Source organism: Pinus tabuliformis, chromosome 1_2 (genome assembly GCF_031772625.1).
Source record: "Pinus tabuliformis cultivar Carrire ecotype Pingquan chromosome 1_2, CPIR1, whole genome shotgun sequence".
Lineage (NCBI taxonomy): Eukaryota > Viridiplantae > Streptophyta > Pinopsida > Pinales > Pinaceae > Pinus > Pinus tabuliformis.
In genome coordinates this window covers 57,871,523-57,884,276 of record NC_142298.1, presented here as the reverse complement: position 1 = coordinate 57,884,276, position 12,754 = coordinate 57,871,523, and the positions used below count along the sequence as shown (strand labels likewise).

The 12,754-nt window shown below is 38.6% G+C and overlaps 1 protein-coding gene across 1 annotated transcript; it reads left to right on the top strand.

The window, feature by feature from the left end:
• The first annotated feature begins 841 nt into the window (after positions 1 to 841).
• LOC149204416 (uncharacterized) lies at positions 842 to 2,292 on the top strand. Its single transcript, XM_089393277.1, has 3 exons — positions 842 to 1,313; positions 1,421 to 1,562; positions 1,691 to 2,292. Exons 1-3 carry the CDS (start codon positions 848 to 850, stop codon positions 2,151 to 2,153), a joined length of 1,071 nt encoding a protein of 356 aa, XP_089249403.1. The 5' UTR covers positions 842 to 847; the 3' UTR covers positions 2,154 to 2,292.
• The last annotated feature ends 10,462 nt before the right edge of the window (positions 2,293 to 12,754 follow it).

Here is a 12,754-nt window from a genome sequence, read left to right as displayed (position 1 = left end):
AGCACAACCTGGCATAAAATCGCTTTATAAAAAAAAGGAGAAGGAAGAAGCAGATAGAGTCATGGGGAGGTGTATTTTTTGGAGCGACTTACCTCTCAGCATCACAAAAACCAATCCATTTTGGCAACCAATGTGTGATGCTATTGCTGTTGTGGGCCCAGGGTACAAAAGTGCCACATATGAGGAGTTGCGGGGGCCAATTCTTCAAGCAGAAAAACAGGACATCAACTCTAGATTGGCGGAGTTGAAACAGACATGGGAAGTCACTGGATGCACAGTGATGTCTGATGGTTGGACAGATAGGAAGGGTAGGACCCTTCTAAATTTCTTGGTACATTGTCCTAAAGGTACCATGTTTATTAAATCGTTGGATGCATCAGAACATATCAAAGATGCAGCAACGATATGTGAGTTGTTAGATGGGTTCATTCAGGAGATTGGTGTGCAGAATGTGGTGCAAGTCGTAACAGACAATGCAGCTAATTATGTGTCTGCCGGCAGAATGCTTATGGAGAGGCATCCCACATTGTTCTGGACTCCATGTGCAGCGCATTGTCTTGATTTGTTGCTTGAGGATATGGGGAAACTCTCCTTCATCAAGGAGGCAGTTGATATGGCTAGGAGCATCCCCAAGTTTATTTATAACCATGCTTTTGTTCTTAGCCTTATGAGGAGGTTCACTAGAAACAAGGAGTTGCGGCGTCCTGCCATCACACGTTTTGCCACAACCTTTATTACTCTTCAGTCTTTGCTTCGATGTCAGTTCGAGTTGAAGCAAATGTTTGTGTCTGATGATTGGCATGCTTGTAGATACAACAGGAGACCTGATGGGAGAGCCATTGAAAAAATGGTGTACTCTGAGACATTTTGGCGTGGAGTACAAGAAGCATGTGCAGTTAGCGAACCTATAGTAAAGGTTCTTAGATTGGTGGATGGAGAGAAGCCTGCAATGCCTTATTTGTATGAGGGCATGGATAGGGCCAAGGAGGCCATTCGTTCCTATTATGCAGACAAGGGTTCTGCTGGCCTTAATAGGCAGATGATGTTATGGGATGTGATCGATAGTCGGTGGACAGGGATGCTTCATCGACCCATTCATGCAGCAACACTCTTCCTCAACCCTGCATTTGCATACAAATGCAAATTTCGTTTTGATGGCGAGGTGATGGAAGGGCTCCATTCCTGTATTCAGAGGATGGTACCTGATTCTGAGCTTCGTAGCAAAATCAACCGCGAGATACATAGTTATCAGGATTGTGTTGGCCTATTTGGCTTTGATGATGCCATTAAGGAAAGGGCCCTCTTCATGCCACGTAAGTGACAAGTCATCACTCATTAGAAATTAGAAATTTGAATTTAATTATGTTTTAACTTTTAACTTTTAAGTTTTTGAATTTTTTATTTCATTATTTTGTTGTAGATCTTTGGTGGCGAAGCTATGGTGCAAGGGTACCAAATTTGCAAAATTTGGCTATACGAATCTTGAGTCAAACATGTAGCTCTTCAGGGTGTGAGCGCAATTGGAGTGTATTTGAGAAAATACACGCCAAAAAGCGCAACAGGTATAACTTTGAACTCAAGCCTTCAGTTGAGCAATTACACTTATTGTAATTTTTAATTTTTAATTTATGACCTTCAAGTGTCAAGAGTCAAGAGTCAAGACTCATTACTTTTTTTGACACTCTTACAGGTTGGAGTTCGCACGCCTCAACGATTTGGTGTATGTGCATTACAACATCCGACTTCGAGTGAGGCAAATAGAATCACCAGTGGATCCAGATGCCATTTCCTTAGACAATATTGATGTATTGTCTCCGTGGAGGGTGGAGTCTCAGGAGCCCATATTGGAGGAGTCACCTTCATGGTTAGAGCCAGTGGCAGATGATCCATTAGAGCAGGGGCAGCAAGAGGAGGACTCGGAGTCAGAGGAGCAGCAGCACTTAGAGGAGGAGCAGGAGGAGCAGGAGGAGGAGGACACTGCGGGAGCATCAGCATCAACACCATCTGCTATAGATATAGGAGAGCATAGCTCCATGCCTATCACTCATTATTTGACATTAGGTGCAGAGGCAGTGTCAGGGCCTTCTACTACTAGGGGCAGGCCTGGCAAACAGCCCATCATGTTTTCCCGTAAAAGGGGGAGAGGGCAGTAGATAGATAGCTGCTAGTTTTATTTGTTATGCTACATGTAACCCATGATGATGAGATACTTTTATTATTATATGTGATGTTATTTTGTATTGGTTCTCCACATTTGAGTCCTTGAATGGACAATTATCAGGGATTAGCACGATTTGGTATCGCCTTTGATATATCATTTCTATTTGACATCATATATATCAGTGTTTTCTTCATATTTATGTGCCAATGTGTTTATTAACTTTATTTCATGTTGTTATTGCTTTATATGTTTAAAAATCTGAAAAAAAATGAATATATTATGCATTTTTTATGCTTGCTTTTGTTGTTTAAATTCTGAACATGAAGATGTTGCTTTAAAAATTAAAATAGTTTCTTGAGTGTTTGCTGGGCACTGTATAGTTACACTCATTTAATGCCAATTTTTTGTTTTTTTTGTGCCTTAGGTTTGAATTAGTTCACTACAAATGTCAAATATGCCAAAAGCCTTGGACCCATTTTGGGAGTATGGGGAGGCTGTTGGTGGGGCAAATCAGGCATATATATCATGCAACTTGTGTGGGACCAAGATGTCAGGAGGGATTACACGATTGAAATACCATCTGGCTAAACTCTCTGCATATGATGCAGATGTGATGCCTTGTATGGTTTCTAGTGCAGAGGTTATACAAAAAGCTCGTGAAGCAATTGCTGAACAAGACAGAAAGAAAGCTGCTAGGGAGAGGCCAATGGTCTCAGATAGATAGCTGCTGGTTTTATTTGTTTTGCAACTTTTGCTACATATAAGTTTATAACTCATGATGATGAAATACTTTTAAAGTTTTATATATGTGATGTTGTTTTGTTTGAGTCCTTGATTGGACAATTATCACTATCAGGGATCAGCAGGATATGTGATGTTATTTTGTTTGAGTCCTTGATTGGACAATTATCAGGGATCAGTAGGATTTGGTATCGCCTTTGAAGTTTGATGTATCATTTCTATTTGACATCATATATATCAATGCCTTCTTCATATTTATGTGCCAATGTGTTTAGTTCATTTTGTTATTGCTTTATATGTTTAGAAATCTGAAAAAAATGAATATATTATGCATTTTTTATGCTTGCCGATATTTGCCGATATTTTCGCCGATATTTCCGATAAGATATTTTCCGGACCCTCGCCGATATTTTCCCGATACCGATATTATCAACACTGCTATATATAGTCATTGGAAGCTCCTTTAATAGGCCGACACGACTATATGCATAGCCGAATTGATGTGTTAGAGGCTCAATTGTTGTATTTGAGGCCGAATTGATGGTGGAGGAATTAACATGACTAAAATAAATTTCTTTCTTAGATATGTAGGAATTTACAGGGTAAGTTCCTCAGAAAGAACACCAAAAGGACACCGCTCACAACCAGATCTCAAATCAATACACCAGTATTTTTGACGTGGTTAAAACCCTCAAAGTGCAAGGAGGGAAACAGTCCACGGCCTGTCCCAACGTGGGTACTACAGGCAATTTATTAATCAAAGAATGAAAATTTATATAAGCTTCTCTCATGCACGGATTACCCGAACAATGACCCTCCATGCGCTTTAAATAGAACTCATGGACCAATCGGGTGTCAAGCCACGGATCAAGTGTCGGTAATACCGAGGTGAGAGTGAACTGTCGGATCACTACATATCGTGACCGTCGGATTGTAAGTTACAAAATGTACAACGGTAAAGAAACACACTTTACCTAACTCTAACCTAACTCTATACTAAACCAAGTTGAACTTAACTATATCCTATGTGTCGGAATATCCTAACATCCCCCCTTAAGAACAACTTGGGATAGGATTGAAGGATTTACAAATATGACACAATAGGAGAAGGAAGGAGGCACTAGAGCCTATCCCCCCTTAGTGACAACTTCCTGAACTCCAAGAATATATCGAAGTTTAGTGAACTTCGCCTCTGTGAGAGCCTTTGTGAAGATGTCTGCAACCTGATCATCTGTTGGACAATATTGCACTTCAAGAACATGGTCATGAATGAGCTTTCTGATGAAGTGCATGTGTAGTTCAATGTGTTTGCTGCGCTGATGCTGGACTGGATCTTTGCATAGCTGAATGGCACTTTGATTATCACACCAAAGTGTGGTTGGATGCTGCTGCTCAAAGCCAAACTCTGATAGGATCTGACGAAGCCACAAGGCTTCCTTACTAGCTTCCACGGCACCACGATACTCTGCTTCTGCTGACGAAAGAGAAATGGCAGCCTGTTTCTTACAAGCCCATGTAATAGGTCCTGAACCAAGAGTGAAGACATAACCGGCAGTAGACTTCCGATCATCAGGGTCACCAGCCCAATCAGAATCAGTGAAACCAACTAACAGAGGAGCTGCTTTGGCACTGTAATGAATCCCAAACTGTACTGTACCTCGAACATAACGAAGTATTCTTTTAGCTGCTTTCCAATGACTTTCACGGGGGTTTTGCATAAAACGAGCAACAAGGCCAACAGCAAAGGAAAGATCAGGACGAGTATGGGTTAAATACAAGAGTTTTCCGACAAGTTGACGGTATAAGGTAGCATCAACTTCAGGAGAAGTACAAGAGACTGAAAGTTTGACTCCAGACTGAAAGGGAGAAGGGGCTGGCTTACAGTCTTCCATGTGAAAATGACGAAGAATATCACAAGCATACTTGGACTGGGAAAGGAAAATACCCTCCGGGGATTGCAAGACTTGAAGACCGAGAAAATAGTGTAAGTGTCCTAAGTCTGTCATTTCAAATTTCTTTTTAAGGCTGGACTTCACATGGTTTATAAGGTTGGGATCACTACCAGTAAGAATAAGATCATCAACATAAAGAACAAGGATGATAAGAGAGTTGCCCACTTTCTTGGTGTAGACAGTATTGTCAGAATGACACCTAGAAAAGCCAGATTCTAAAAGAAAGCTATCCATTTTGGCATACCAAGCCCGAGGAGCTTGCTTGAGGCCATAAAGGGATTTCTTAAGTCGACAAACAAGGCTGGAGTCTGTTTGTATGAAGCCAATGGGTTGTTCCATATAGATTTCTTCCTGCAAGTCCCCATGCAAGAAGGCAGATTTAACATCCATCTGATGGACTTCCCATTTTAAAGAGGCAGCAAGGGAAAGAACAAGGCGGATAGAGTTCATTTTGGCAACAGGGGAGAAGGTTTCAGTGTAGTCAATGCCTTCAACCTGTGAAAAGCCCTTAGCAACGAGACGAGCTTTATGTTTATCAACTTTCCCATCTGGTCCATACTTGGTTCTGTAAACCCATTTACATCTAACAAGTTTGCGTCCCTTTGGTAGAGGAACAAGATCCCATGTATCATTTGTCATCAATGAATGATATTCTTCATTCATAGCTGCTTCCCAATGTGGATGGCCTGAAGCTTCTGCAAAAGTGTCAGGATCATGATTTACTGGAGCTTGAGCCAGTAAAGAAGAGGCTCTTTCAAACTGAGAACGTGTACGTCGCTGATCTGTAGGATCACCGGCAAGATCACCTGCTGCATCCCGAGTAGCACGGACCCATCTTGGAAGTTGAGGATCCTGAGAAGGTGGGGGAGGATTATCATCCTCGCTTTCATCATCTGAAGAAGAAATGTTTTCAAAAGTAGAAGAGATAGGAAGAGGTGGCACATCCGCCGGACTAGGCTCGCAGGCCGATTTATTTTCATCAAATTTTACATCTCTTCTAATGATAACATTTTTGGACTTAAATGGAATAAGTCTATAACCTTTTACATCTTCAGAATATCCAACAAAAGTACATTTCTCACTCTTAGGTTCTAAAGCTTTATGCTTTTCATCTGGAATATGGGCCCATGCTTCACTTCCAAACACACGAAAGTGACTTACATCTGGTTTAATGGAACTCCAAGCTTCTTCTGGAGTGATATTCTCTAGAACCTTAGTAGGAGTGCGATTGATTATATAATTTGCACAATTAATTGCTTCGGCCCAAAAACTAAGACTGAGTCCTTTAGATTGCAGCATACAATTAGCCATTTCCTTTAAGGTGCGATTTTTCCTTTCAGCTACACCATTTTGTTGTGGAGTGTATGGAACAGTATGTTGCATTTGAATTCCATTTTCGGTGCAAAAGTTGATGAATGTGTTTTTAACATATTCTCCACCATTATCAGTTCTTAGCTTAAGAATTTGATGTCCAGATTGTTTTTCAACAAAGGCTTTGAAGGCCAAAAAGGTGTTAAATACTTCGCTCTTGAGTTTTAAGAAGTATACCCAAGTGCGTCTGGAGAAATCATCAATGAAAGTTAAGAAGTACTTGCAGCCAGAGAATGAAGCAACAGGAAGAGGACCACATAAATCACTGTGCACAAGCTGTAAAGGGGCTGAGGCGTGCCAAGAGGCACGTTTGTCAAAACTGTCCCGATGATGTTTTGCGAGTACACATCCGGAACAAACACCATCTCTGCAAGATACCATAGGAAGACCTGTCACCATATTTTCTTTACATAGATGCTGAAGGGAGCGATAGTTTAAGTGACCAAATCGCTCATGCCAAAGTTTGCTCACTTCATCATTATGAGCAACAAATACTGAGGGAAGATTTGATGACCCAAAGTTGTGAAACTTATACAACCTTTTGGAATCATCAGCAAGACCAGTAGCTAGAATCTGTTTAGGATCTTTTAGATCCTTGATTACAACATCATGAGGTGAAAATTCAACAATTTTACCTTCACCTGAATGAGTTATCTGATAGACAGATAGAAGGTTGCAGGATAAGGTTGGAACACATAATACATCATTAAACTGACCATTGTCTAGATGAACAGTTCCAGTCCCTACAACATTAAGAGATCTATCATCACCAACATATATATTTTTGGTGTTACAATCATTTAAAGAAGAAAACATGGCTTGGTTTTTGGCCATGTGACAAGAGGCTCCAGAATCAATGAGCCACTCATGAGAATGAGAAGAAGAAGAAGATACATTTAATGCATAACCAGACTGAGATGATTGACAATGACATGCAGAAAGTGCCATTCCGGAAGTTGAAGTTGAAGTAGGCTCCACATGGATGTTATGTTTCTTCATTGCGGCTTCCAAGGCTTCCATCTTCTTAAAGCATTTAGATTCTAAGTGGCCATCTCGATTACAAAAGTTACAATGTCTATCAGTCTTCTTCCATTTGTTTTTATTGGTCTTATCATTTTGCTGAAATGATCTTTCATTTTGAGGCTGAGATGGTTTAGGACCATTCTTTTGAGGATATGACTTCTTAGGATTCTTTGAATTTGGTTGCTGCTGGGCGGCTAACGCTTTCGTGGAAGAGTTTCCAAGATTAAGAAGACCAAGGTGTAAGAGTTTTTCTTGTTCTCTTATTAAGGAATCACAAAAGGAGTCAAAGGAAGGGGCCTTGTAGTCTTTTCCTTGACAAATGAAAGCTTCCCTTGTAGAATGGAAAGTGGAAACAAATACAGAGTAGGCTGGTCCCAACTTAGTAAGGATGGAATAAATAAGGTTACCATCTTCTTTCTTAACTTTAACACCTTCCAAGAGATATCTAAGGGTCTTGAATTTGGACAAGAAATCTTCAATGCAAGAAAAATTATTAGGATCCAAAGTAAGCAGTTCATTTTCAAGTTGATGGGCTCTAATTTCATTTTTAATCCCAAAAACTTTAGCGAGTTTTTCTAATGCTTCATGAGGAGTCTCAAGTTCTGCAATGTGGAATCTAAGATCAGGAGAAATAGACATCCCTATCAAACCACGTGCTTGATCTTGTCTATTTTCCCATTTTGCAGCCTTGTCTTCATCTTTTGGTTTCTTCTCTTGGTCTGTGGCTATTCTGAAGAGACCTTTACTTCTAAGTAAATCTTCCATGTAGGCTACCCATTGGAAGTAGTTAGTGCTGTCAAGAATGACTTGGCATGGACTTTCCATTTTAAAAAAAACTGGAGCTGAAGATGCTGAAAGTAAGTGTTCCAATGGATAGATCTCGAAAAAATAGGCGGTTTTAAAAAAAACGGCTCTGAAAAAGGCTTCCGGATGAAGAAGTTATGGCTTTTTGAAAAACAATTGTTGACGTTGCCGGCAAAGTGCGCGAATGTGCGGGAATGAAAAAAATCCGCCCCCACAAAATGGAGACTTGAACCCAAGACCTCTACTCTCTTAAAATAGCTTTGAACCAATTGATCTATACAACAAAAAATTAGAGAGAGAGAGAGAGAGAGAGAGAGAGAGGGGGGGGGGGGCCTTGATTTGCGTGCTTGCCTTGAGAAAGCTCTTTTTTCCCTACAAAACACAAAACACAAAACCCAACACGAATATGCAAAGAAAAACGAACCTTGTGGCTCGAAGTTAGCTTTAGCCAAAAAACTAGAAATTTAAAAAAAAAAATCTCAAAGTTAGCTTTAGCCGAAAAACTAAATATTTTTCTCAATGTTTCTGATTTTCCGAGATCACACTAAGGTGCAGGGAAAAGAGCATACGCATGAGAAAAATCCTTCCTTTCTGTTTCTGATTTGCCCAGATCGCACAAAGTCGCAGGGCAAAGAGCATACGCAGAAATGAAAGGTATAGATCCGGTTTAAAAAAAAGGGCTAAATAAACTGAGACCGAAATAAGCAGAGAGAAAATAACAGTAAACTGCAAAAAAACACTGTATACCTCCCGATCTGAAAAATGACGCAGCTAGGGCTACCGGAAACCTTTTCGCGTGAAACGAAAGGGGTTCCTCACTGGAACAGATGCTCCGAACGCAACAGAGCAGTCCTCTCAGCCCGAAAGCAGTTAGAAACAGCAGATCTAGGAAACGACAGCCGCATGCAGTTCTACCGGCTTCAGATTTGGATCACCAACGGACGCGGCCCTCAAATTGCTCTGATACCATGTAGGAATTTACAGGGTAAGTTCCTCAGAAAGAACACCAAAAGGACACCGCTCACAACCAGATCTCAAATCAATACACCAGTATTTTTGACGTGGTTAAAACCCTCAAAGTGCAAGGAGGGAAACAGTCCACGACCTGTCCCAACGTGGGTACTACAGGCAATTTATTAATCAAAGAATGAAAATTTACATAAGCTTCTCTCATGCACGGATTAACCGAACAATGACCCTCCATGCGCTTTAAATAGAACTCATGGACCAATCGGGTGTCAAGCCACGGATCAAGTGTCGGTAATACCGAGGTGAGAGTGAACCGTCGGATCACTACATATCGTGACCGTCGGATTGCAAGTTACAAAATGTACAACGGTAAAGAAACACACTTTACCTAACTCTAACCTAACTCTATACTAGACCAAGTTGAACTTAACTATATCCTATGTGTCGGAATATCCTAACAAGATACATTGAGCCTGAGAAGGGTCTTATACATGATATTGGCTTTTTACACAAGACACAAACCCTAGAGCACACAATGGGTGCTTTTGACCTATTGACTATTGACCAAATCATGAAACCCATGCTTTAATAAGTCAATTTATTTTACAATAAAAAAATCCTTTTTCTTTCTTTTTACAAATACAATTATGAATACTGACACAAGTTACATTCTTCAACAACTCCCTCATACCAAGTATTCATAGATATATTTTTATATTCTCCAACAATCTCAATTTCTTGATATTCCATGTCTACTAGCTTCAAGGATGGAAACTTCTTCAACTTGTTCAATTTCAAAATCATAATATTAAATTTGTTTTGATTTATCACCTCTATTCATCATGGTTTCTTTTCCTCCTTTATTAAATGCATAAAATCATTACACTTGGAAATGTTGTTACTACTCCCCAATTTGGGTAAAGAGCCTATAAATAAACTCAATAAAGTGACTATCAAATGTAATCCACTTATTATTTCCCATTTTAAGGCATAATTATTCAAATTCATTAGCTAATTTCCCATGTTTTCTTCCTTATATGCATCATCATTAAATAGAGCTTACAGTGATTCTCATCATGTTCTTATATCGAAATAATTCTATGATTCCACAACCATTTGCCACCGAGTTGTTCATTCAGGGAGTACCAAGTTATGATTATTCCAAAGTCTTCCATTATGTTATAAAACATGTTGTCCCTTATTATTGATTTCTTATCCTTGATGTCACACTTCCACTCACCTTAAATATCTATTTATTCCTCCTTTTCGTTCATCTCCTCATTTTATGTTGGTCATCATTATGAAGGCTACCATTTGTTATCTTCATTATAGAATTTACAAGTTCCTCCTTTGTCTTTATTCCACAAGCTAAATTTATCAAATATACCCTACTAATATTAGAAATCAAATTCAGAAACTTTCCTTCCTTTCTTAAAATTGTTCTCTTTATACTTCTTTTTCAAACTTCTTATCATAATAATAGGTTTATTGTACTTCCAAGGTAGTTTCATAATTCTTTCTTAATAAATGGAAACAACTAGTCTCATAGAAGCAAAGATGTTAGGATAAATTATTGAACATATATATAGGTTAACACATGTTAAAGGTAAGCTATATTAACTATAAATATGGCATAACTAGTAAAAGTTCAAGTTTAAAAGATCTCATTTTAGTGAATCAAGTTGAATTAAGGAAGGAATTTCAAAAGGAAGGAATTTCAAAAGGTAAAATAAGTGAAGAAGGAAGTAAAACATGTAATAACCAAAAATCAAGAAACAATTAATAGATATAAACACCAAAAAATAATAATAAATAGGAATTTGACACACTCATGACCATTTATTAGAATTTTCATGGATTTCCATGGAGTAAAGGTCCCAAGTTAAGTATGCTTCTTAGTGAAATTGATATTATATTACTTGTCGAAACTTGGAAACATGAAGAATCTAGAATTATTTTAACATATAAGGACTTGTGCTATGGTAAATATGGAATAAGATATCCTTTCCCAAAGGAATTGGAGCTAGATCTTGTTACAGGAGGAAGAACCTTTCCCCTTACATTAAGTTTCACACAAATTACTCTTTCAATAAATACATGTGGAAATATATTTTAGATAATGATACTAAAAATATATCTTTAGAAATTTGTTATTTTGTGCCTATGATTCAGATTTATATTGTTTGTCATCCATCTTCATGCTTTCAAAGTGGAAAAAGTGGAGGAATCAATTCATGGGACCATTTTAACCAGCAGGACCCAGTTTGGCAAATTGGGGTCTGGAACCTTTTAGGAGCATTTTGAGGCATTAAATGGTGTTTTTTGGGGGTAAGGATTTTCTGTTATAGTATGCACCTTTTTTTCTAATTCTACACATGTATACCTTTCCAACCGTGCAAGAATCACATCAATTGGAGTATGTAAGCAAAAGTTGTGCCACCGAGAAGTTGACCTTCATGTTTTCACCACCATAATTCGAGAGGATGCCATGTCAACCCCCATTATTCATGGAAAAGAGGACAGCCATGTGATTATGATGAATAAGACTCTAGAAGAGCCCATATTGTAACTTTGGTTAAGAGTTGAGGTAGTCACACCTAATCACTAGTAGCCTATCGGGTTGTGTTACGACTGGGCCACTAGGAAGAAAAGAGGTTCCATTCTTTCGAGTGCATTTGTTCCATAGATGAAGAAAAATAGTTGCGAGGGATAGGAGATAGAGCAAACGGAGAGGATTTTTCCATTGTAGTAGCCCACGGGCCATAGGCCATACTTCTTTGTACTTGCAACCATTTTCTATTCAGAGATATTAAACAATGCAACCTCAACTTCGAGTAGGATTTTCTCTCGAAAGGGTTTCCCAGGTCATATCTTGTGTCAAATCATGGTTTGTGAGTTCTTATTTCATTTTTCTATAGTTTTTGCAATAATTTTAATTTTCATGCATATGTAATTAACATTAATTTACATATCCAAAAATATAAAGAGAAATAAAACCTTGATAGTGTAGATTTCAGATTTTTAAATTTAGTTTTATCATATCTGTTGTGATGAATTGTCCAATGGAATATCTACGAAAATTTGCAAATAATATTGGTATCATAGTAAGATTTCTTGGGTATATTGTGGATATTTGCAGGGGATCTAGATCGACTAGGCCAAAAGTCGTAAAAGCCTAATCATGGCCGAAAAACCTTTGAATGACCCTTGTAATCCTGCAGAGGAGAGGTTTTCTCCGTAATGTGAATCTCCTCATGTCAGCCTTGAGAAGTAAGCTCAGGATATTTGGAGAAGATGGGGGTTCTAATGCAGAGGATAGATCATAGGGGAGATTAGGATATCATGAAGAAACAGAGAACCAATCCAAGAAAGGAAACGAAAAAGATCAACCCAGTTCAAGTGTCGTGAACCATTCATAGTCCCTGTTCAAAATGGAAGAAAAGGTTGATATCAGGTCATACTAAGTGAGATATATTCTCTAAAATTAAATCACTAATTGCAACAATTAGAATTTTATTTTAATGTCCATCATGTTGAGGAAGAACATACGATTTCATTTGCATGGTTGAAATTAGAGGGCCATGCCCTCACTTGGTCAGAAATACACATGAAGAAACTGAGGTTGGAGGGAGAACCTCTAGTGACTAAGTAGGATGACTTCAAAACCTTCTTAAAATTCACAATTCTACCATATTTGGTATTTAAAGGACCAGTGGATATGATGTCACTACTT

Coding starts and splice junctions, on each gene's coding strand:
- LOC149204416 (XM_089393277.1), top strand. CDS start 848: ATGGTGTACTCTGAGACATTTTGGCGTGGAGTACAAGAAGCATGTGCA. Junction 1,314..1,420: donor AAGGGCCCTCTTCATGCCAC/GTAAGTGACAAG, acceptor ATTTTGTTGTAG/ATCTTTGGTGGCGAAGCTAT. Junction 1,563..1,690: donor CACGCCAAAAAGCGCAACAG/GTATAACTTTGA, acceptor ACACTCTTACAG/GTTGGAGTTCGCACGCCTCA.